General features: G+C 31.3%; 1 protein-coding gene across 3 annotated transcripts; it reads right to left on the reverse strand.

The window, feature by feature from the left end:
- Positions 1–9,368: 9,368 nt before the first annotated feature.
- Positions 9,369–14,293, reverse strand: LOC126682517 (pectin acetylesterase 8-like). Of its 3 annotated transcripts, XM_050378236.2 has the most exons (15): positions 14,079–14,293; positions 13,492–13,551; positions 13,266–13,390; positions 13,091–13,173; positions 12,460–12,589; positions 12,265–12,344; positions 12,100–12,186; positions 11,879–12,003; positions 11,717–11,777; positions 11,318–11,371; positions 11,163–11,240; positions 10,565–10,670; positions 10,317–10,462; positions 9,954–10,076; positions 9,369–9,629 (listed from the first exon to the last, which is right to left on the reverse strand). In XM_050378236.2, exons 3-15 carry the CDS (start codon positions 13,387–13,389, stop codon positions 9,537–9,539), a joined length of 1,290 nt encoding a protein of 429 aa, XP_050234193.1. In that variant the 5' UTR covers position 13,390; positions 13,492–13,551; positions 14,079–14,293; the 3' UTR covers positions 9,369–9,536. The 3 variants fall into 3 exon arrangements, with proteins under 3 accessions (XP_050234193.1, XP_055961797.1, XP_050234192.1); XM_056105822.1 differs by lacking the exon at positions 13,492–13,551 and having other exon boundaries at positions 14,068–14,293; XM_050378235.2 differs by lacking the exon at positions 13,492–13,551 and having other exon boundaries at positions 14,079–14,290.
- Positions 14,294–26,066: the final 11,773 nt, after the last annotated feature.

Below are 26,066 nucleotides of genomic sequence, written 5' to 3' on the forward strand. Positions count from 1 at the left end.
TCTACCTAATTTCCCATTAATATCTATTTGATTATTGTGTATTTTGAAGTGTTTTGTGTCTCATTGGTACATTTGAGTGATTTTATAATTAAATGCATATATCAAAGAGCTTTAAATTTAATTTGAGCATTCTAGAGGTTAGCAAAGCATCATGGATTGAGTGAGGATCAAACAGGGTGCATTAGAGCGTTTTCGACTGTCTTGGGGTGCCTTTAAAGAAACTCGTGATCGCAAGCCACATTTGTGCAGCAACCAGATTGTTGGCTTGCACTCATAAGTTATCGAGAAAAAGTTATTGAATCTCTTAGTTAATTAGATAGTGTGGTCTAGTGGTGTGGTTTCTTCTATAGGTCCAAATTTTCGCATCCATACCTTATGAAATTAAGGGACGCACGTGGAGTTCCACTGATGGCGATAAATATTTAACACCTAAATTGTAATTTTTTCGAAGAAAAAAAAACACATTTTAACAATTATTTTGAATCTCTTAATGTTTCTTTTTGAGAGGAAGTGTGAATCTCTTGGTTGCAAAGTAGTTTTGGCATATATAGATGGGAATTATGTAGTGCATGAATTTTAAAAGTGCTTAACAAATTAGCTATTGTTTCTCTAATGTTTTTATTTAAACGGGTTATTTTAACTTAAAAAGATAAATAATAATAATTTTTTATATTTTTTATATTTATTAAAATTTTGGCCTAATTATTTAAAAACCACCCACGTCAAGACTTGTTTTGCATCCATATCCTGACCTAAAGATAAGTTTATTTGTACCCTATTTTGCCTCTATCCGAAAGAGTTCAATTGACTTCTTTTCATTTGAAAAAAAGTTCTAAAGTTCTAAAATTAATTAATATTAAAATTTATTTGAAAATTTCTAAAGTTAAAAGACCTCTTTTGTACTTTTTTAAAACAAAAAATATATAATGTAATTTTTTTTATTTAGTTTTTTAATGATTTCATTTTTAAATTAACTACATCGTCAATTGTATTCTTGTTCAGGATAAAGGTGAAACAGAGAAATTTAAAATAGGGTACAAAACCTTCTTTTAAGTTAGGGTATAAATACAAAAAAAAAACGTGTGTGATTTTTAAATAATTAAATCTAATTTGTTTTTATTTTCTCTTTCTGTTTATTGTATATATAAAGACAATATTTATATAATTACAGTTATGAATATAATGTGAATATGGTATGACAAAATTACCTATCCAATTAGGTGGAAAAATTTCAACCCTTCATTTTTGACAGGCATGTAAATGCATTAATTACATGATGAGTGAAATTGCCTATAAATAGGTTTCCATCCATGTAAATTTTACAATTGAAAATACTCATCAAAGAAGTAAAATTCCTCCCAAATATTTGCTCTCTTGTTGCATTATTGAGTGATCACTAATTATTAATTAGTTTAGTCTATAAGCATTATCTATATTATTATTAAATTTATAACACGTTATCAGCACGATCGTTCTATTATTTTACAATTTCCTAATTCAAAAAGATTCGGTAAAGTATCCCAAAAGTAAATCTCTAACCTTAATACTTATCTAATTATTTAAGTAATGGAAGGTTTTACCTCATATAAATTTCATTTACTTAATATTAAATTTAATATGTTTATATTTATGTTATTAATTTTTATATGGAAGGCTAAGCCTCCTATAAATAACTCTTTGGTAATTTAATTTTAATCGTTGATGCTTGAGTGGTAATCCCCCTGCTATAAACGATTTTATTTAGTTGACACTATTAATACAAATATAAATATTTTTATATCATAATTAATTTATTTCATTGTTGTTTTCATCTAAATAAGTTTAATAAAATATAGAATAATCTAACGGTTACATAACGGTAACAAACGGCTATATAACAGTAATAAAACAGCTATATTTCTCTCTATATATACTCACTTTATTATTTATTTTCACTACACAATTTTTCATCTCTTAATCTTCAAAAATTTAAAAATGAAGCTATTTTGGATTTTTATTATTATGTTACTTAGTTTATTATTAATTGGTATATTTAATCTTCCGTGGAAAGAATTTTATTTTTATTTAGGTATTTTTGTATTTATTGTCCTACCTTTATTAGTTGCTGCAATAATTGTTGATTATGCATATTTATAAGCCAAAATATGATGGTTGTATTTGTTTGTTTAATCTTGAAAATAAATGATTATTATTTCTATGCTTTTATCGCGTAAATAAATATTAGTTCTAATTATATTTATTTTTCATGTGATAGTTTAATCATGTCAAACCTTACAAAGTTTGAATTTACGGCACTTGATGTATCTGGAAAAAATTATCTGTCATGAATACTAGATGCAAAAATACATCTGCAAGCCTCTGGTCATGAGGACACTATTAAAGAGGGAAATAATGCCTTTACTCAAGATCGTGCAAAAGCAATGATCTTCCTTCGCCATCATCTTGATGAATGATTAAAAAATGAATATCTCAGTGAAGATAATCCACTTGTTCTCTGGAATAGTTTAAAAGAACGCTTCGACCATCAGAAGACTGTAATTCTTCCAAAAGCTCGTTATGACTGGATGCATTTAAGATTGCAGGATTTTAAAAGTGTTAGTGAATATAATTCTGCAATATTCCGAATAAGCTCAAAGCTAAAATTGTGTGGAGAAATAATTACTGATGAAGATTTATTAGAAAAAAACATTCTCTACTTTTCATGCATCTAATGTGGTACTCCAGCAGCAGTATCGTGAGAAAGGCTTTAAGAAATATTCAGAGCTGATTTCTTGCCTTCTAGTGGCTGAGCAGAATAACGAGCTATTAATGAAAAATCATGCGGCACGACCCACTGGTTCTGCTCCATTTCCTGAAGTAAATGCGAGCGCATATAGATCTCCTCGTGGTCGTGGTCATGGTTATGGTCGAGGTGGAAATAATTACAACCATGTCGGTTATAATAACTCCTTTAAGCATAAAAATCACCACCAGAAGTGGGATAAGAAGGAGGAGAAACAAGAAAACAGGAACAGTGGACAATACAAACATCAATTGAAAAATGTCGATAGTAAATGTTATCGATGTGGCATGACTGGCATTGGTCGCGTACCTGTCGTACGCCTAAACATCTTGTTGAGCTTTACCAAGCTTCCCTCAAGAAAAATGGAAAGAATATAGAAACAAATTTTGTTTCTGATGATGATTTTGACCACAATCTGATGCATAATGACTCTATAGACATGACACATTTAGATGTTTCTGATTTTCTTGAGAACAATAATAATGAAAACCAATCCAGCATGTATTGTAATGTTTTTATTATTTACTTATGTATTGTTGTGTTATTCTATAATTTCTTATGATGAATTTTTCTTTGTTTGAATTAAGAAGCATATGGATAATTCTCAGCATGTTGTTTCGTCCAAGTTCAGTAATGAAGACATATGTCTTGTGAATAGTACGACAACCCACACTATACTCAAACACCAAAACTATTTTCAAATCTTAAAAGATGTCAGACAAATGTCAGTACAATATCTGATAAGGTAAAATTAATTGAAGGCTCCGGCAGAGCTACTATTCTATTACAAGGGGGAACTATACTTACCATTAATGAAGCATTATTTTCTCCCAAGTCTCAAAGAAACTTGTTAAGTTTTAAAGATATTCGTCTGAATAAATTTCATATTGAGACAGAAAATGATGATAATATGGAATATCTTCATATTACAACAAATGTTTCAGGTAAGAAATATGTAATTGAAAAATTACCCACATTTTCTTCTGGTTTATATTATACATATATAAATATGGTCGAGTCACATATGGCTGAAAAGAAAAAGTATTGTGATGCTTCAATACTAAAATTATGGCATGAAAGATTGAGTCATCCAGGATCAATAATAATGCGGAGAATAATTGACAGTGCACGAGGACATCCACTGAAAGGTGAGAAAATTCCCCAAGTAAGCAATATGTCATGTACAGCTTCTTCTATTGGAAAATTAATTGTGAGACCTTCACCTGCTAAAATTGAAAATGAATCACCTTTATTTCTTGAAAGAATTCAAGGTGATATATGTGGGCCAATTCATCCACCATGTGGACCATTCAGATACTTTATGGTATTGATTGACGCATCCAGCAGATGGTCACATGTTTGTTTATTATCAACACGCAATGTTGCATTTGCAAGATTTCTTGCTCAAATTATTAAATTGCGTGTTCAATTCCCTGATTACACAATTAAAAGGGTAAGACTTGATAATGTTGGTGAATTCACATCTCAAACATTCAATGATTATTGCATGTCTGTTGGAATCACAGTTGAGCATCTTGTTGCACACGTATATACACAAAATAGTTTAGCTGAATCTCTAATTAAGCACCTTCAGCTTATTGCTAGACCATTAATGATGAGAACTAAGCTACCTATCTCTATATGGGGACATGCTATATTACATGCTGCATCATTAATTCGTGTTAGACCTAGTGCATATCATAAATACTCCCCATTACAATTAGCATTTGGTCAAGAACCAAATATTGCCCATCTTAGGGTTTTTGGTTGTGCTGTATACGTGCCAATTGCACCACCACAACGCACAAAAATGGGTCCTCAAAGAAGATTGGGAATATACGTTGGTTATGTGTCCGCATCCATAGTTAGGTATCTTGAACCTTTAACGGGTGATGTTTTTACAGCACGTTTCGCCGATTGTCATTTTAATGAAGAAGAGTTCCCACAATTAGGGGGAGAAAATAAACAATCGGATAAAAATAGTGCATGGTGTGAACCTTCATTATTGCATCTTGATACTTGCACAAAACAATGTGAAACAGAAGTTCAAAAGATTGTGCATTTGCAAGCTGTTGCAAATCAATTACCTGATGCATTTACAGATACAAAAAGAGTGACTAAATCATATATACCAGCAGTTAATGCCCCTGCTAGAGTTGAGATTCCAAAAGAGAATACTGAAAATAAAGTCGCCCATGAATCAAAGACACGCCAGAAGCGTGGAAGACCGATCGGTTCAAAAAATAAAAATCCTCGGAAAAGAAAAGGAGCAGAAAATCTCGATCATACTAGCAAAGAGAAAGGTGTTCCTGAAGAAACACAAGATAAAGAAAATACTCCAGAAGAGGAAATAAATGAGGTTAACCAAGGCAATGCCCCAGAAGAGGATATGAATGTAATTAATCAAGGCAGTAACCCAGAAGAGGACACAAATGAGAATAACGAAGAAATCTCAATTAATTACAATAGTACAAAGATTGTGTGGAATCGAGACACAATGGAAAATATTGACAAAATTTTCTCTTATGCTGTTGCATGTGATATCATAAATGGAAATGAGGATCCCGAACCGAGATCGGTTATTGAATGTCAAAATAGACATGATTGGGATAAATGGAAAGACGCTATGCAAGCTGAATTAGATTCTCTTAATAGGAGAAGTGTGTTTGGACCTGTTGTCCTCACACCTAAAGATGTGAACCCGGTAGGTTACAAATGGGTCTTTATACGAAAACGAAATGAGAAAAATGAAATCACAAGATATAAAGCTAGACTTGTTGCTCAAGGCTTTTCTCAAAGACCTGGAATTGATTATGATGAAACATATTCTCCTGTCATTGATGCAATTACATTTCGATATTTGATCAGTCTTGCAGTTTCTAAGAAATTAGAAATGCGTCTCATGGATGTTGTAACAACATACTTGTATGGATCGCTAGATAGCGATATTTATATTAAGGTCACTGAAGGATTTAAAATGCCTGAAGCATTAAATAGAAAACCCAAAGAAATGTATTGAATCAAATTGCAAAGATCTTTTTATGGGTTAAAACAATCAGGGCGCATGTGGTATAATCGTTTAAGCGATTATTTGATAAATAAAGGCTATGTGAATAACCTTATTTGCCCATGTGTTTTTATCAAGAAATCAACATCCGAATTTGTGATTATAGCTGTCTATGTTGACGATTTAAATATTATTGGAACAGACAGTGAGATCAATGAAGCAAGTGTGTACTTAAAGGAAGAATTTGAAATGAAAGATCTTGGAAAAACCAAATATTGTCTTGGTTTACAAATTGAACATATGCACAATGGTGTATTAGTGCATCAGTCAAATTATATAGAAAAAATCTTAAAACGTTTTGGTATAGATAAAGCAAATCCATTAAGTACTCTTATGGTTGATCGATCAATGAATGTTGAAACTGATCCATTTCGTCCTTGTGGAGAAAATGAGGATATTCTTGGTCCTGAAGTACCATATCTCAGTGCAATTGGAGCACTTATGTATCTTGCTAATTGCACTCGTCCTGACATATCCTTTTCTGTCAATTTATTAGCAAGATTCAGTTCAGCTCCCACGAAGAGACATTGGAATGGAATCAAACATATATTACGTTATCTTCGTGGAAGCACTGATCTTGGTTTATTTTATTCTAACGATTCAAATCTAGAATTGATTGGTTATGCAGATACAGGTTATTTGTCTGATCCTCATAAGGTTAAGTCTCAAACTGGATATGTATTTACAAGTGGAGGTATACTGCAATTTCTTGGCGGTCACAGAAACAAGCAATTGTAGCCACTTCCTCAAATCATGCTGAACTTATTGCATTACATGAAGCAAGTAAGGAATGTGTGTGGCTCAGATCAATAACACAACACATTCAAGAATCTTGTGGTCTTCCAGTCCATAAGAGTCCAACTGTTCTATATGAAGATAATGTTGCATGTATAGCACAAATCAAGGAAGGATACGTCAAGAGTGACAGAACCAAACATATACCTCCAAGATTCTTTTCATACACTTAAGAACTCATAAAGAATCAAGAAATTTACATCCAGTATGTTCAATCAAATAATAATTCATTTGATCTTTTCACGAAGGCACTTCCTACAACATAATTTAGAAAATATGTTCATAATATTGGAATGCGCCATCTGCGAAATACATGAAGGATTATCTATGTTGCAATGAGGGGGAGAAATTACGCATTGCACTTTTTTCCCATTGGGTTTTTCTTTAGTGAGGTTTTTAATGAGGCAGTACGACATAGCGTAATTTAGAATAAACATTTTGTCATCCAAGGGGAAGTATTATGAATATCATGTGAATAGGCCAAATATTGTAAAAAGGCCAAACCTTTCACAAAAGTTTCACAAAAGTTCTGACCTTTTTTGTCGATTTTGGCCAAAAACTGATTATTTGGTTTCACAAAAGTCCTGACCTTTCAATTTTGTCGATTTTGGCCAAAAATGAATTATTTGATTTCACAAAATTCCTGACCTTTCAATTTTGTCGATTTTGGCCAAAAATGAATTATTTGATTTCACAAAATTCCTGACCTTTCAATATTTGACATGCCACATAGGCGTCACATAGGCAAATTGAAATCAAATTGAGAGTTGGCCACAATTGAAACCAAATAATTTGTTTTTGGCCAAAATCGACAAAATTAAAAGGTCAGGACTTTTGTGAAACTTTTATGAAAGGTTTGGCCTTTTTACGACATTTGGCCATGTGAATATGGTATATGACAAAATTACCTATCCAATTAGGTGAAAAAATTTCAACCCTCCATTTTTGACATGCATGTAAATACATTAATTACATGATGGGTGAAATTGTCTATAAATAGGTTTCCATTCATGTAAATTTTACAATTGAAAATACTCATTAAAGAAGTAAAATTCCTTCTAAATATTTGCTCTCTTGTTACATTATTGAGTGATCACTAATTATTAATTAGTTTAGTCTATAAGTATTATCTATATTATTAATAAATTTATAACAGTTACTGTTTTTTATCTATTTTTATCTATTTTTTTGTTTAATTTAATAAATCGTGGTAAATCGCTTGTCATATTCCAATTTGAAAGCATGTTTACATAAAATAATGAGCCAAAAAGTCAATGGAACATCTTATGATATTTGTAATGCATGACGCAACGAACTGGCATGTGTTCCACTTCAAAACGAATAAAAAGAGTGTGCATGTGATGCCCATTATTAATCATCTAATTTTAGGGCAGATTTGATGACTTAATCATGCCTATGTTTTCATGTCAGTTGGCAGAATTTGAAATGGTAGTATTGTTATCTGACTGTTCCTTTCAACTATCTCCACGTATAGAAAATTTAAGGCTAAATATCGTAAAAAGACCAAATTTTTTATAAAAGTTTCACAAAAATCCTGACCTTTCAATTTTGTCGATTTTGGCCAAAAACCAATTATTTGGTTTCAGTTGTGGCCAACTCTCAGTTTGATTTCAATTTACCTATGTGGCGCCTATTTGACGCCTATGTGGCATGCTAAATATTAAAAGGTCGGGACTTTTGTGAAACCAAATAATCTATTTTTGGCCAAAATTGACAAAATTGAAAGGTCGGGTCTTTTGTAAAACCAAATAATCAGTTTTTCGCCAAAATCGACAAAATTGAAAGGTCATGACTTTTATGAAACTTTTGTGAAAGTTTTGGCCTTTTTATAACATTTGGCCAAAATTTAACTTATTTATGAGATTTAAAATCTAAAATGAACTTTCTTTATTTTTTGACATTTTTTTTAAAAACTAACACAATAAGAAAAGTTAAATTAAAGGAAAATGGAATGTTGTATTCTGCTTCTGACAAAACGAAATAATTTATCGAATTTAAATGAAAATATTCATTCTTTATATGTATGATGTATATTTTATATTAGAGAGGCTCTAAATACAAGTAGAAAAGCTCGCAAAGAACATCAATAGCGTAGCAAGATAATTTAATTGCGGGGACGAACTGTAAAAAAAAAAACTTTAATCGAGAATATTCTGGCCTAATTAATTTTTGAATTTTATTTTTTTTTACAATTTTAACCAAAACTTTGAGTTTCATTTTTTAAATCCAAACTTTTACATCTTTTATCAATTACGACCAAATTTTAAAAAATTGTGTAACTTCTAAAAAAAGTTAATATAAACATTTGCTCGCAATTGATAAAAAATTGAAAGGTTTGAATTTAAAAATAAAATTTAAAATTTTGGTCATAAGTGCAAAAAAAATCTTTTAAATTGGCCATAATTATAAAAATTAAAAAGTTTGATCGAAACTGATAAAAAAACGCAAAAATTTGAATTTTAAAAATGGTTAGGCCCAATTTTTTCATACCAACGAGGACTGAGCTTAGGATCAAGACTATTACTCTAAACAAACTAGCGTAACCAACTCCGGCCAGGGTGAGCGCACGGCCCCACCTGCGAGCAGGTCCGCCACTGGTTCTGTGAAAATAAAAGTAATTGATTTATGGAATTAGAAGATTAAATGATATGGTGATAGTTTTGTCAAAGACTTAATTGCCAGTGTGAATAAAAAACATCATCAAAATCAAAATAAATTTTAACATTTGGTTTCATATTCAATACATTCATCTATATTCTGTGACAGCAGCTGAATTCATGTGAGTAATGTTATGTAACTGTATAGTATAGTATAGTATATGTATACGTATAGTATAGTATAGTATAGTATATTCATGTGCTATGTTTAAAGTCATTCTCTTAAAAATAATACAATGTGTATTACAACTAACCAGTAGAGAAACCACCTCATCAAAATCGTTTCTTCTACTGCTGCACTCCCACTCTGTCAAAGCCACAAGCTATGTGAGAGATCAATTCTGCATTTTTCTTTACGGATTCATATACACGGAATAAAGAAATTTATTCGGTATTTACACGAAAGTAATGTAACACTGAGATACGAAAAGAATCGATTTCATTTATGAATAATGATTGATTACATAAATAATGGTGGAAACACACCCAGCACACAAGTTTGGTGCAGTGGTGGCATTTTGCTTATTTAGAAGCCTTAATCAATTGTAAATTTCTTTTTTCTTTTCAGATACTAGAGCTTTTGCTATAAAAAAAATATAATGACAAGAATTTTGAGGCAGTAAATCTATACTTCTAGGTGATGTTGAGGATTTAAACCATGGTTGGGGCAGGTTGGATTGCACGGGTAAGGACAGTCTATCTTTTGGAACGGAATTCTGTCGTAAAACCAATCTCCGATTGCCTTTGCAATTTTCTGCACCATAGTAAATATCCCAAAACAAAAGAATGTGCATGTGCATTAGATTCACAATAATAATAGTACTAATAGCACAAATGAGCAAGGGTGTGCAAAAACCGAACCAAACTAAATAACCTAATCAAATCGATATATTCGGTTTGTTTGGATTTGGTACTATAAAAATTGAACCAAACTAAATAACCGAACTGAGAACATAACAAAATAAAAAAGACCACGATAGTTTGCAGTTCTTACAGTTTTACTGAGAAGTGGAGAGTTGGGCATGAACCATGTCTCTTGTGTTTCTGTTTGGCAGTGGGCATAGCAAGAATCTACATACAATCCTTTAGAAGAAGAGTTGGCTGTTCTATACAATGCACTCAAGAACCGCATTCTAAAATCTGAAAATAAGCCCCACGTTAATTCTCGGAACCGTATTCTAAAATCTGAAAATAAGCCCCATAGAATTTGAAAATTTGGAAGTAGAATGCTTTTTTAGTCACCTTGCATAGTTTTCAATTGAATAGAGGAACAGTTACTTATATCGAACTTGCAAGCGTTCCACGCGCCTAGAGGATCAGCAACACCCGGAGCCAATATGTTCTTTATCTGCATTAGTTGAATAATTTAAGGGATTATCAAATTAGAGCTAAAGAATTTCACGTACGACTTCAATCAGAAGAAAATGACCAACTAGTAGCTTTCATCGAATAACTAGTAGCTTCTCTGAAACGATAAACTAGTAATTTTAAATATATTTGAGATTATAAAAGATCTGAAACGGTTTAAATGGTCAGCCAAATGTGAAACCATTTATTCTTTTTACAAAATCAAATTATAAATATAAAATTTTGAAATTCCATAAGCATTTCTAAAAATAAAACAAAACATCAAAATGTAAGACAGAAGATGTTTCTGAGCAACAGAGAGCCATACTTAAAACTGCTTCCGATAAATCAAATTTCCTTTTCCCCCTTGATTTTAATGGTTAGCCAAAGGGCAGAGGATACTCGTTGTGATTCATAAATGAACACTAACTTATGTAATCTCAAAAGAGCAAAATTACGAATCCATGTATATGAGAGTAAGAAATGCTCTAACCTGCCATGAATCATATGCAGCATTCAGAATAAAAAGAGGAGTTCGTATTTGCTGCACCAGATACTGGGGGAAGAAACACTGTGATCGTTGAGCAATATCAGTAAGCCAGATTATGAAGATAAAATGTACAAAGCGACATCAAGAAAGACACTTACCAATGCAGGTTTCATTTTCGAAGTACAGGACAGGGGCAAATTTTTTGCCGATCCCTACAAAAACGAAGAAAATAAATTAGGAAGAAAAGTCTGAATAGAATTTGCCTGCTGTAAAGAAGTCTCTTTCAAAGACTCATATTGTTCTGGACCAATTGTGAGTTGCACAATATTCATATCTAGCTAAGAAGTGCTACAACGCACAGCTATTAAGCACGAAAATGGAAACGCTGAAATGGGAAACACTGAAATAGGAAATACTACAAAAATAGGTTATAGATATTCAGTTTTGGAGTTTCAAAAGTGTTTAAAGAAGGAAATGAAATGCGAAAACAAAGGACTAGAGAAGTTTCCGTACAACATAGATGTGCAACCAGGGAATGAAAGAAAGATTGGACGTACATGCAATGAAACGATTTCGCTAAAGTAGGTTTGTATGTGTGGCGCTCCAGAAACATCCCTCCTGTTATAAAATACTACTTTATTAGATTGCTAAAAGACATAAAATGGCATTGCACTGTTTGGATACAGCATCAGTTAACAAGGTGCCATCAATGAGCTTACACATTGATAAAATAACCAGCATCTGAAAGGCATTTTACATTAGTACCCATAGGTAGGAGCGCTCGAAAGCCATCACAATGAAAAATGGAAGCCAATCCACCAGCTGAACAGCCAGAGAGAAGAGCCTGTGGCGATGATATAAAGAAATTAGTCAAAAGATGAAGAAACTATAAAAGCGAGAAAAGAAAAAGAAACAGACAATTCATGGAATGAAAACTTACATTTTCAGCATTTTTCATTCCTTTAGCTATTAATTCCTCAATGACAGCAAGCCAGATCCTTGCTCCTCTGAAGTGAAGATTAGTAGCCTGATCAAATTACTATCTCATTAAAGGAAAAATTCTAAAAACGTTAAGCTGCTTCCTACTAAATTCTATGTAACTTACAGGATTAACTGCTTGCACATCACCAGTAAACGATGACCCATCACAGTATCTGATCTTCACTCTATTCCAGTTGTAGAAATCTACAACATTCAGACAAATTAAAGTACATATAACAAGAAAATGAAAGCTAAAAGAAAAGTTTGCAAGTCAAAAAGTTTGAAATGAATGTTAAATAATGAAATATTTGAATGATACCCGGATTATATCGTTGCCGGTTGTTCATAATCCCCGAGAAAGCAATATCTGGTCCCATTTGCTTAGAAGAGCCTAAATGAGTATGCTTACGGGAAAGACATGTTGTAACATTGTTGCACCATCCTCCTCCCTTTAAAGCCATAAGAAAAAATTCATATTGTAATGAAAAAACGGAATCCACATCTCATGACTTCATGCAATGATATAATAAATCACTTCTGAAGAAAAATAATTGGTCTGCATCAAGTTTCCCGATTTACTCTATGTTGCACAAAAACTTATCGAGATGTATGTTTCAGCGTTTTGTTTCCCTTTCCGAGAATACTTCTAAAATTCCAAAACTTTATATTTACAGGCTATTTATATAAAATATATCATTTCGCCATTTTCGGTTTTCCGTTTTAGTGTTTATCTTTTCCCTTATTGACATCTCCGTTTCCGTGCAACATAGGTTTACACTATCAAAGTTCTTAAATCTTACATCTAACGAATCTTTGCGTGTATCCAAGAAGTTGAAGCCAAGAAACTTCTTTCCATTTGTCAGTTGCAACAATAAGTTTGTTTCTTTGGTGTGTGTTTCGTTTACTTGAAGGAACCATTCAATGAAAGAGATACAAACAAGAATACAAACCTCAAAATGAACCAACCAACTATTAATGCCTGTACCAAACCCCTTATCTAAATGGTAGGCAGGAGGGCTTCCATCCAAACAAACTGCACAGCATACCAAATCACAAAATTTACACTTTTTACGAAATCAAACCAAAAGTAATTTCACATAATTCAATTGATGAGTTCATACTAACCAGCTCCTTTCGCAACTGCATTCCTAACATAAGTAATTCCCGCATAAAGTCCTTCCGTAGTTGGCAGCAATAACAACACACAGGCTAGATTTTTCAACCATTGGCCTAATCTCAAATCTACCATCCTGCACACAACAAAGAAAAATCGATAATCAAAAACCGTTAAACCCGAAATAAAGAAGAACAAAAAAAAGATCAAATTACAATAAATAAACCAGAGCATAACCTTCAGGAGCATAAACAATAGCACATGAATGAACAGAAATTATTCCTCAATCATATGGATCTATAGAAGCAACAAATTACAAATAAGTCCAATACCATTATTTTGTTACATACCAAGTTTAGAAATAAGAAAAGAAAAAACCAGAAGCAATGAACCAAAATAAGAAAAGAAAGGACAACAGAATCTAGAATTAGAGCAACAAAATATTCTATCTTTATTGCTCTCTTGCATAAAAATAGACATTACCTACCGTTTCTTCCATGAAAAAACAAAACTAATAGGAAAAAAAATATAGAAAATCTCAAGAATCTCTAAGAAATATATACAAAAACCGCCATAACAACCGACGAGCTATAGCTCAAACGTTATAAACGTTGGACAGCAAACTGCTAAAATCGCGGGTTAAATTCCTTCCAACAAGCGCTCCTTCCTCAATTATATATATAAAAAGAAAAAACTAAAAACATATGAATCATTGCAGCAATGCTGAATAACCATTTTGAGTATAGAACATCTTGGTTTGAAATTACGAATGAAATGGCATGATATGAATAAAAAAGGTGCTTCATTTATTACATGTAATGTACCTGTGAGAGACAAATCTGGAGATAATGAAGCAAACCCAGTTCAATGCATAGTCCAAAAATGTTGGAAATTTGTGCTTTAGATTATTGTATCAATGGTACAGAGATGAAATATTTTTGATGAACAATGTTATTATAGCAGAGGCTTGTTTTAGAGGGAGAGGAGAAGAACAAAAATATAATTTTTGTTAAGGAAATAGTTTGGCCAAGACTGCGTTTTATAATGTTGCGGTTTTGTTTTTTTGTTTGAGAGAGCAGAGAACCCAAGAGCCGACACTCATTCGTCTAAAATTCTTTGTATAAAAAAATTAGAAAGTTTAATTACTGTTTTCTCCTTACTCATCTTGATATTTACACTTGAGTTCTCGTATTATATTTATCTTTTTATATAAAGTATGCATAAATTTTGGAGAAAATTTGACAAATACCATATATATGTGAAAATATTGTAAATTTTACTAGAGTAAAAATCAAAGTTGAATAATGCAGTTACCAAATTTCAAATTGCACAAATATCAATTTTAATATAGGAAATACGGTTTGCATGAATTAGGAAATCAGTTGTTATGATTTTTAATTGTTAGTGATATGCACTAGGTCAATCATGTTTGACCATGTTTTGACTTTATCATTTTATTATTTATTGATTGGCAGTTTTTATCATTTTATATTAATGATTAAAATACTTGAATGGTACCAATGGGGGTTGGTTCAAGTGGTAAGCGGCTTGATATCGCTTAAGCAAGGTCTCGGGTTCGAGTCCTTGTGAATGCAGAAAATTCTCACTGGCAGACTCACCCACCATGCCAGGTGCGCGACGCGGGTCGGATCCGGATTAGTCAGGGCGAAGCCTTGGAAACCGGATGGGCTTACCAAAAAAAAAAATACTTGAATGGTTAATTCTTTCTAAGGTCATCGAGTATGTGACTTGATAGTAGAACCCTTAGGTTTAATAAAAGAATTATATACCATCTATCCCTAGTCTTAATAGAACATTGAGACTAGTATGATGTTGACTGATGATTATGTTTTACTAATCATGTATATGAGATATTAAGTCAAATCATAGGTGCTATTTGAGAAATAAGGCACTGGATGACCCACTGTGAGAATACTACATAGATCACTGTCATAAGTAATTCTCATTACAGTTCTATTAGTATAATCCTTTGACCTTGAAATCATCATGGATTTCTACATAGCTATTTCATATTTTGATACAGTCTTACATTATCTTTAACAGGATAATGGAATAGATTGTCATTGGATATGAAAGTAACTATGTGAGAAATGTGAGTGACTGAGAAGGAATTTGTCCCTCATTTATTTGAGTAAGATATCTATGGGCCCCTTGAAGAAGATAGACTGAAGTAAATGCATGGCCATGCTAATTGATAAGAAGTTATCATTTTCAGTCTACTTAGAGTCAAGAAACTAATGATTGAATGTTATAAGGATGACATAACTATGCCTTATATTCAATCTGGATATCGAGAGACAAAGGGATTAAAATATTATTGTAAATGGTTAAATCGGATTATCGATATTCATATAATTTGGGTAGTCATAATGTCTTGCTAGAGGCCACTTATGACTTGTGGGCTGAAATAGGGATTTCGAGCCTACTGCCAACGTTATATGAACCTGCAGGGTCGCACACTAAGAACAGGCCCAAAACAGTTATGGGTTGTACAAGCCCAATGTGATTAAGTGATTAATTATATATATATATATATATATATATATATATATATATATATATATATAATTCGTAATATATATATATTAATAAATATATATATTAATTCGAAATTTAAGGATAAGTGTTTTCCTTAATTTATTATTTTTTGGAAGATAATAAATATAGTAATTAATATATATGGATAATTATCAAAAAGGAGTTTTTGATAAACATAAACTTGTAGAATTGCAATGAGATTGAAATTCGAATTTGTCTCAAACCCTAGTGTTATTTATCACTATAAATACTCATTAAGCAGTTGGTTTGAGAATTACGAAATTCATTATTCACTAAATCACTAAAATTCGAAATTGCTTGTGAAGCAATAGTGCTAGCACACAAGCACTAGTTTTGGCTAAGGTCTGTTCGTGTGGATACTCGTAGAGGACGCGTTCTTTTGGAGGCGTTTCTGATCCGAGGCCAGGTATCACCAAAGTGAACCACCTCCTTCCTTCCTACATTGCTGTTGAATTCGACATACAAGTAAGTAATTGTTCTGTTTAATTCGAATTACATGGATCTTGGTTTGGGTTTTTAGATAAATTTTTGAAATTCCGCTGCGTTATGAACCAATAAAAACCAACATTAATATCTCCTACAAATGGGCAAACTAACATATTGAGAATATATTTTCAAGAATCTTCAAGATCCATAAAGAGTAATAACACTGCATTTAACAAACTTTCTATATATTATGGAATTTCAATGATTCTTTAAAAGCGTACCACCATTCTACAAATAGCAAATCAGAAACTCATTAAAAAACCAAAAGAATTCAGCAAAGAAGACAATTAAGAAATTATCAAATCAAAAAGGTTAGTATTCTTAAAATCATATTTTATTATGTAATTAACTAAACATGAAGCTTTTTATGAAAATGATGTGTTTTAATTGGTGAATTGCATGTGAATCAATTATTTGAAAGCCACAATAATTTTATGTATTTCAGAATTAAATAAAAAACTATGAACATCTGAAATTGTGTGAAGAAATTTGGATTTGAAAGCTTGTATGATGAACATAAAAAAGACATTGTTAAAGCAATTTCGTGCATAATTTATTTAAAAAATAATGAAATCTATATCATATTAGTAAACTGCCGTTGTAAGTTTGTAATACTCATAAACAGAAAATATGAAATTTATATGTATAATAGCAACAGTTAACTAATAGTTAACTAAAGGTTAACCTACATTAAGATTAACAAATTTTATATATTATTAATGCAGGAATGACCACATTGAAGGTTGTTATTTACTATGACGGATTTTGGGATGAAGATCTTAACTACTCAATTTTTAAGAGCAAAGGAATTTTAATTAAAGACGATGCGGATTTCCAAGAATCAAAAATTCTCAAACTTACATATATAGAAAAGATTTTCAAGAATCTTGAAAAATCATTAATTACAATAACAATTTATTTAAATGTAATTCTCATATATAACGGCAAATACATAATTATTTAAATACATGATTCTTCAAAAATAATAACAATTTATTTAAAGCACCTGTAATTATTTCTTAAAAAAACGATTTGAATTTTTTTTAAATAATAAACTTTTACCAATAGTTAACTAATATGAAAATTAATAATTGTTTTTTTATAAATACAGGAAGATCTTTATGTGGATATTGGATTTACTTTCAGTTAACTAATAGTATACTACTATCAATTAAAAAATATCAATTTGTTTTTAATAATTTAATATTTGGTTGAAAAATAAAGTTAACATGAAGTTAACATGCAGCTAACTAGTATTTTATTATTATGTAATCCATTCTCATATTATCTATTAATTTACTACGTCAAAGGTTACTTTATAAGGACATTGGATTTACTTTCAGTTAACTAGTAGTATACTACTACTCATTAAAAAAACATCAATTTGTTTTTAATAACTTAACATTTGGTTGAAAAATAAAATTAACATGAAGTTAACATGCAGTTAACTAGTAGGATATTATTAGTTAATTTAAAATTTATTAATAGTACACATATAGTGCATACAATTTACACACAACACATTAAACCTAAAAAGTTGACTAACTGGTAACAAAAATATAATATATGTTTGACAATAGTAAATGTTTTCATAACAATATAAAAGAAAAAAAAGACTAGCTTAAAATCAGTGACACAATTACAACTCTTTTCATTTAATAAAATAAAATTAAACCTAAATCTTCCAATCTGTCAATACATCTAATCCTTCTGCTCCCCTTCAGTTTTGGTTTCAGTTCCACCTCCTCAGCGCTGTTAATGTTGCTAGTATGCTAGTATGCTTCATTTTTCTGTAAAATAAAAATACTGGCTAACTGTCAGTTTACACATAGTTAATCATTGGTTAACTGCATATAATTAGATCTTTTGCCAACATTCACCTGATAAAGATTACGACGCACAATATTTTATTACAGCAGGTATACAGAGTAAAATTCAATAATTAATTACAATCACAAACCTTAAACCCTCCAGTTTGAGAATAATCATTCTCAATGATTTGAACTGCAAATGAATAAACATAAGTTTTAAAAGCCTCCATGCCTTTAACTGTATCATTTTTATAATCAAAACCCATTAATCATTACTTAATTAAATTGAGCACATATCAGTCTGAATAAATTGAAAATAGAACTGACCAGAAGATGATGATGATGATAAAGAGAGTCTGGAAGGTGAATTAGAGAAAGATTGAGAGAGAAAAGAAAAACCCAGCTTTAGATTGAATCTAAAACCCAAACCCATAATTTAGTTTGTTTTATTATATTCTCTCCGTCCAATAGAATTATCCACTTTGACAAAAGAATTTGTCCCAAAACTCTTATCCACTTTCAAAAAGTAACAATTTTAAAAACCAATCTTCCTATTCTAACCTTATGTAAATTTCACTAATAAAGTAAATTGAAAGTGGACCCTGCATTAAATAAGGGTATAACAAGAAAAGTAGAAAAAATTTTATAAATTTCATAATAATAATTATGTTTTCTTAAACTGTGTGATAAAGGTAAAGTGGACAACTCTATTGGGACGGAGGGAGTAGTTTTTAAGCAGAAAAAAGCAAGAAGAAATAGAAAAGAAGAGTCCATGAAAATATTGCTGGAGTTAGATAACGAGTAAAAAAAGAAAAGTGAATGGAATTGGTGTATGTAATTGAAAGTGAAAAGATATTGTGGAGTTATTTCCGGCGAGATTCTCTGAACAATATATTTGAAATGGCAACATGCAAAATGAACAAGGGAGATGTAGGTTACCATTTTAGTACTAATGGCTTTTTTTTTCTAATTTGAAAAGTCTGTTATTGCTAATCAAAATCATAAAATTCAAAAAATATAAATGGTAATCGTAAAAGTCCAAACTGATATTTGGAACCGTAATTTTCTCATTAAAAAGGCCTAAGCCCGTGTGTAGGCTAATTATCTCTTTCTCTTAATTATCTTTTCTATTTTCTTTCCAATAACATGTCAGTCACCACAGATATTGGTGTGAACCTAATTTTTTTTACGTAAAATTATAAATTATTTATTTATTATATGGAACATGATAATAATTAATATTATAACCAGTCAATAAATATCACACTAATTATAGTTAAAATATTATTTATTCGGCTCAAAAATAATAAAAGGTCCAAGGACAACGTGTGGATTGATCTGGGTATTCTAACCCAAATTACAATTGTTGTTGCTGTAGTATTTAGAATATTTTTACTCTCCGGTACTTTTGTTGAATAAGAGGTTTAACCTCATTATCATTATAAATAGTTGAGAGTAAGAATTGTATTTTTTTATCGCCACATGATTCACATCAATCAAATAAAAATAAAACTGTATTTACGGTCTTTAAATTGTCTGTCAATTTAGGAGTAGTTTAATATTAATTTTACTTGGATTTCTTAACCTCCATATTAATTTTTAGCTTTAATTATATAAGCTATGTGTTGTTTTTTGGATATAAATAATTATTGTGATATCTGCTTATTAATTATAATATTTATTATTGTAATGTGTCATATGATAAATAAATAATTTATAATTTTAAATGTCAGATTTTAGTTCACACAAAATTTTTTTGTCAATCACTGCAACAGCTAGGGCTAAAACCATTGATGACCAACTTTCATGTTAATCGTGTTATTTAAGCTAATTGAATTATCCTTTCCACAGTAGTTTTTGCTGTAATTTTTAGTCTTCTTTATTGTTTTTTCGGCGTACTTTCAGTTTCAGTATTTTGATGATTTTTTTTCCAGTATTTTTATAAATATACTTTTTCAATATTTTTAATTTTTTTTTAACCTTTGACAAAAAAAACTTATTTTTTCTTGTTAGTATTTCTATAATTGTTTTTCTGAATAGTTATGTAAAATTAAAGCTCATAATCTTCTCGGTCAAAAATTAAAATCACATAGTATTAAATGAACTTATTTCTAATTTAAATATAAAAAAAATAAAAAATTAACATATATAATCAAATATTTTTACAAAAATCAACACAAAAAGCTGCAAATTAAAGAGTCTTTTTATTTTATTTTAAATAAGATATTTTTTCATAAAAATAATTCTTATTTTAAAGAAAAACTTTGGAAATTAAAAAAATTATAATTTTAATCACAAAACCATTGATGACCAACTTTCATGTTAATCGTGTTATTTAAGCTAATTGAATTATCCTTTCCAAAGTAGTTTTTGGTGTAAATTTTAGTCTTCTTTATTATTTTTCGGTGTACTTTCAGTTTCAGTATTTTGATGATTTTTTTTCAGTATTTTTACAAATATACTTTTTCAGTATTTTAAAAATTTATTTTTTTAACTTTTGACAAAAAAACTTATTTTTTCTTGTTAGTATTTCTATAATTGTTTTTTCTGAATAGTTATGTAAAATTAAAGCTCATAATCTTCTAGGTCAAAAATTAAAATCACATAGTATTAAATGAACTTATTTCTAATTTAAATATAAAAAAAATAAAAAATTAACATAATCAAATATTTTTACAAAAATCAACACAAAAAGCTGCAAATTAAAGAGTTTTTTTATTTTATTTTAAATAAGATATTTTTTATTTCATAAAAATAATTCTTATTTTAAAGAAAAACTTTGGAAATTAAAAAAAATTACAATTTTAATCACAAAATTAATATTATTTTATTTTATAAAAATTAAAGTCCTACCATTTGCATACTATAGGATTGAATATATATTTTTTTTTTAAAGATTCAAATCTGTTTCTTTTGGCCAAAAATACAATTTTTTCATGAAAATTATTAGTGAGATAAAAATACTATTTCACTTTGTTTTCCTCCACCTTTTTACAAATAAAATTTAAATTATTGAAACAAATTAAACAAGTCAACTTGGCCCCTCATAATAAAAATGTGGAAACTGTAATTTTGATAGAAGTCAAGGGGCTTTTTGGTATTTTCATCGAGTATTTTTATGGAATTTCCGTCTCGGGTCATTACCTGTATCCCGACCCGAAATTAGAGCAGCTAAAGTCATGCAGCGAATCTTATCGGATTACGCGCTCTCCGTGGAGAATGTATGGCACCTAACAGAAATATGTTTATTTATCTATTTTCTTACGCTCAAAATTCTTTAGCGCTTATTCAAACTTCATATTCAAATTCTTGAAAATTCAAGTGATTTAAATCGTTTGAAGTATATTTGCAGCAGAACAAGAAATGAATAGAAATTCTAAAGATGTAATTGGTGTTTGAAAATTCTCAACACTTGAATTCTTTCTGGATATTTAACACCTATAAAATTTGTGTTTCCCGAACTCATTTAAATATAAATTATTCATTAATAACTACTCCCTCCGTTCCAATAGAATTGTCCACTTTACCTTTATCACACAATTTAAAAGATCATAATTAGTCTTATAGATTTTATAATTTTTTTCTCCACTTTTCTTGTTATACTCTTTTTTAATATAGGGTTCACTTTCAATTTATTTTATTAATGAAATTTAAATAGGGGTAGAATAGGAAAATTGAGTTCTACAATTGTTAATTTTTGAAAGTGGACAAGAGTTTCGGGACAAAAAAAAATTTCTCAAAGTGGACAACTCTATTAGGACGGAGGGAGTATAAAATAAATGAAATTTAACTCTAGAGTTTGACTGAGACTATTATCAAATAATACATATCTGTAACTTCTATTCTCTTTTATAATTAGTTAATCGATTATTGATTAGAACTCTGTTTTTAAAAATACTTTTCACGTGTCCGTCGACCGAATTCATAAATTTTTATATACGTCTGACGTTTAAATCTCAATTTTTACATTACAAACATACGTCTGACTCAATCTGGACTGGCATATGCGAGGCAAGTAGCAATTATCCCTAAACATACATCTAAACTTGGCGGTTCCAAGCAAGTAATCAAATAATGGCTAGTCTGGATAAATTTACATGCACAAAGCTTAAAACTAGATGTCTAAGTGAGATTGATTTTATTTTAGTCATCTTGATTAACCTATACAGCCACTAATTACATTTTCATGGTAGTCCTATGATTTCTAAGTGATTTGCTGGATTAGATTGTTTTAATTGCTAAGTTAACATGGTTAGTCGCCTTTTAATATTAGATCTAGTCATGCTTTTGGAAAGCAGTAAACAATGCAAACGTATCCACATGCAGTTGATATACATATAAGGTTAGGAATACTTTTAACCTTGTCAACCCAGAATGTCTGGCACTGGCTATCGTCTAGCAGTCGATGGTCGAAATCTGGACTCGGCCAGAACATGAAAATTCTTTTTCTCATCAATATGGAGCCACTGGTTCGAACCGCGGTCGATTACGAGTTTGGATGAACCTAGAATCCCTTCTAGAATCTGCTGTTTCGTCGATCGTAGGCTTCAGAGCCCGGTTGGCTAGACAGATTACAAATCTGGACTTTGAGGCCCAAAATTAAAAGGGACAGGCACATTAAACATTACAACCATGTTCTACAACTAAATATGTACACGTGGGCTTTGATGGAGCCCGATTCAGAGTTCAAACGAACCCGGAAACACGAAAACAAGTCTGGATTAGGTCTCTAATGATCTGGAAACGGTTATGGGATGCGGGATTGGTGGCGCCACTGCGCCACTTTGAGTGGAGATGGCGCCATTTTGTTCTGGCGCCGACACCACTTCTTTTGGTGGCGTCGTTCTTCACGTCTGTTCGTTGTTTTGGTTCGGATTTCATGCAAAACACTCAAACAACGATGAAAAGTACCAAATAGACACTAGAATTGAATTCCAAACATGCTGGACACTTAAAAACACATTAAAATCATGCTTCTAAGAAGATTTAGAGTTAAATATGTCAAGAACAATAGTTATGGAAAAAAGAGCAGTTTGTGGCTAAATTACTGATTTTCCTACACATATGATCATATCTGATCAGATCTGACATGAAGACATATCAAATAGAATATAAAAAACCTAATAACATGCTTTTATAATAAATTTAATCTAAACATGGAAAAAACACGAATATGGTAGTTTTGACAATTTTTTTGGCAAAAACAGCAATTGAAACAAATAGACAATTAAAATAGCAAATCTTAGAGATCTAACATGCACGCAAAATAAAAGTGATAAAATATTAATTGAGGATCCATAGGAGTACTATTCTTAGTCCTTGGTTCGTTTTCTGGTGATCTAGATGTGGAATCCAGCTTCTGATTAGTACGTAGTAGCTCATTCTTGAGTGATTAAAGGTAGAAGCTTGTGTGATATACTGGAATTGACTGGTGTATGTATGTGTATGGTTAGGGTGTCACGACCCGATTTCCACCCGAAATTCGAGTCGAGACTGGCGCTAGAAAATGGGAGTGGTTTCTCCAAAACCCGTAGCAAGCTCAAAAACCTTTACAATTTTTTTTGTGTTTTATAAATATAAAAAGGTTCGCAACCTCGTAGCAGAAACACTTTAAAACCTTTTCTGAAAACGCATTCGTAAACTGTGATTGTATCACTGGACATCAGGGCGTAATTGTCATTTCACATAACACATTACCCTTGTCCGGACACAATGTCAACAGTACGAAAAGTGGGTCGTAAAATCCTGATTGTATTTCAAGAAACCAGAGCGCAAACATCATCTCTTATGACGTACCTGTTCTGTTTCCAATACAATCCAAAAATGCTTTTAACACAAAAACAGTGTACCTCTTTAAACATATGGTACAAGCATTTTAGAAAACACGCAGCTTTTACAACATATATCTTATACAGTAGTTCAAATCAAAGTTTATAAAAATAGGTTGAACTACTGTAAATAGAAAGACATACTTCCGGGTATCCAATTACTTGCAGCTCTAGAGGTATGGTTGACATTAACTTTCAGAATTATTATGAAAGTCCGACCTCTTACTTAATGACCTAAAAGGTGAATATTGGGGGGTCAGAAATATAAATAATTCTGAGTGAGTCTACACATTTACAGTTTAATATTCAAATCGCATATATATAAAACATTTGTATATATAAAATATTACCAATTACTGGATCCAGATGAAACCCTATAAGGCAGACTATTGTATGGATTTCAACCTACACAACATGGACATTAAACCGTGAAATGAATCACTGCCGTCTAAGCCGGGTGTCTAGACCGTAACCGTGAAACTCTCGTCATAGTGTTACCTATGAGTGTAACCGTTCAGCCGTCTCAGACTATTAAGTCAGGGTCGCTGGCATTTTCAATGCCCAATGTCAGACACAGTCTCGTATCTAGCGTACTACTAGTGATCACACAGTCCTATTGACAACCAATAGAAAGTTTGTTCCAATGGATCTTTCTTGGTTATGTTATACTAGTGCGATTTATTGGCAAAGAATCACCCACGCCCCTGACCTTTGCCCCTACCTTCACTAAACCCCCTATACTTTCAAAACGACCACTAAACCGCGGCTCCACCTATGGTCCTTCTGCGAATAAAAAAACAAAAATCGCGGCGGCGCGACCGATTTAATCGTTTTGAAACCCCTTTTCCTCGTCACGAGGCCCTGTCCTCTTTCTCTTTGCCCTGTCCCTCTCTCAGAGTGTGTCAGACCAAAAGAATAGAATTCTCCATTTTCAATCATAAAAATAATATAAGACAAAAAAAATCATAAAAATAAAAATAAATTCCTTTATCCAAACAATATACAAATTTCCAAGAAAAAACCCCTCTCATTCTTCAACATTTCATCTCTTCATCCAAAAAATTTCCCTCCTTTATGAACTACTGAACTGAAGTGAACCCGAACAGACGTCCGTTATGAACATCCCAAAAAACGACCAACAACAACACATAAATAATCAAGAAAATGACCTTACATAGCAACCCAAAGGCATGCAAGAACAAGAAAATGACCCCCCCAACAACACATTCAAGAACCACAAAATACCCACCAACAAGAATTATTGAGAATCTTGATTTTTTTTCTCAAAAATTTATATTGTTTGGATAAATGGATTATTTTTATGACTGAAATGGAGAATTCTATTGTTTTGGTCTGACACACTCTGGGGGGGGGGGGGACAGGGCAAAAAGAAATATGACAGGGTCACGTGACGAGAGAAAGGGGTTTAAAATGATTAAATCAGTGGTGGCGCCGCGATTTTTGTTTTTCTGTTGGCAGAAGGACTATGGGTGGAGCCGCCTTAAAGGTCGGGGGTTTAGTGACTGTTTTAAAAGTATCGGGGATTTAGTGAAGGTAGGAGCAAAGATTGGGGGCATGGGTGATTATTAGCCCGATTTGTTATTTAAAAACAGTTTCAATATTAATATTAAAAAGTAAAAACCACAAAGTAAACTCACAAAACCAATGTCCCCCAAAAGCGTATGCTCATGATAGCTCACTAGTCAAACACCCTGGTGTTCTGACTTGGCAGATCGACACTCGTCGCATTTAGTTGGAATTCAAATGTCAAACAATATCGACTTCGAATTCCTAACTTTAATCCTATCGTATAAACGATAGACATTAACACCATTCCTGTTTATAAACAATTCTGTAAACAGAATGTATAAACTAATCTCACTATTGAACTTCTCGTTCTATATATAATACCACTCTTAGTATGGACTTATAGTCCTTTAACATTAATCCACTTGATTAATGTGAAGTCTAGTTAAAGCTCGCATCGTTTTAACGTATAGACTTATAATCTCTTAAAACATTTACCTTTAAACGTTTACTTTTAGTTTATAAACTTTTATTTAATATGTTTACGGACATACGGCAAACACACCGTCCTACTAGGCAA

Source organism: Mercurialis annua, linkage group LG5 (genome assembly GCF_937616625.2).
Source record: "Mercurialis annua linkage group LG5, ddMerAnnu1.2, whole genome shotgun sequence".
Classification (NCBI taxonomy): domain Eukaryota; kingdom Viridiplantae; phylum Streptophyta; class Magnoliopsida; order Malpighiales; family Euphorbiaceae; genus Mercurialis; species Mercurialis annua.

Coding starts and splice junctions, on each gene's coding strand:
- LOC126682517 (XM_056105822.1), bottom strand. Junction 10,463..10,564: donor TCAATTGAAAACTATGCAAG/GTGACTAAAAAA, acceptor GCTTATTTTCAG/ATTTTAGAATGCGGTTCTTG. Junction 9,630..9,953: donor ATCCTCAACATCACCTAGAA/GTATAGATTTAC, acceptor TGGCTTTGACAG/AGTGGGAGTGCAGCAGTAGA.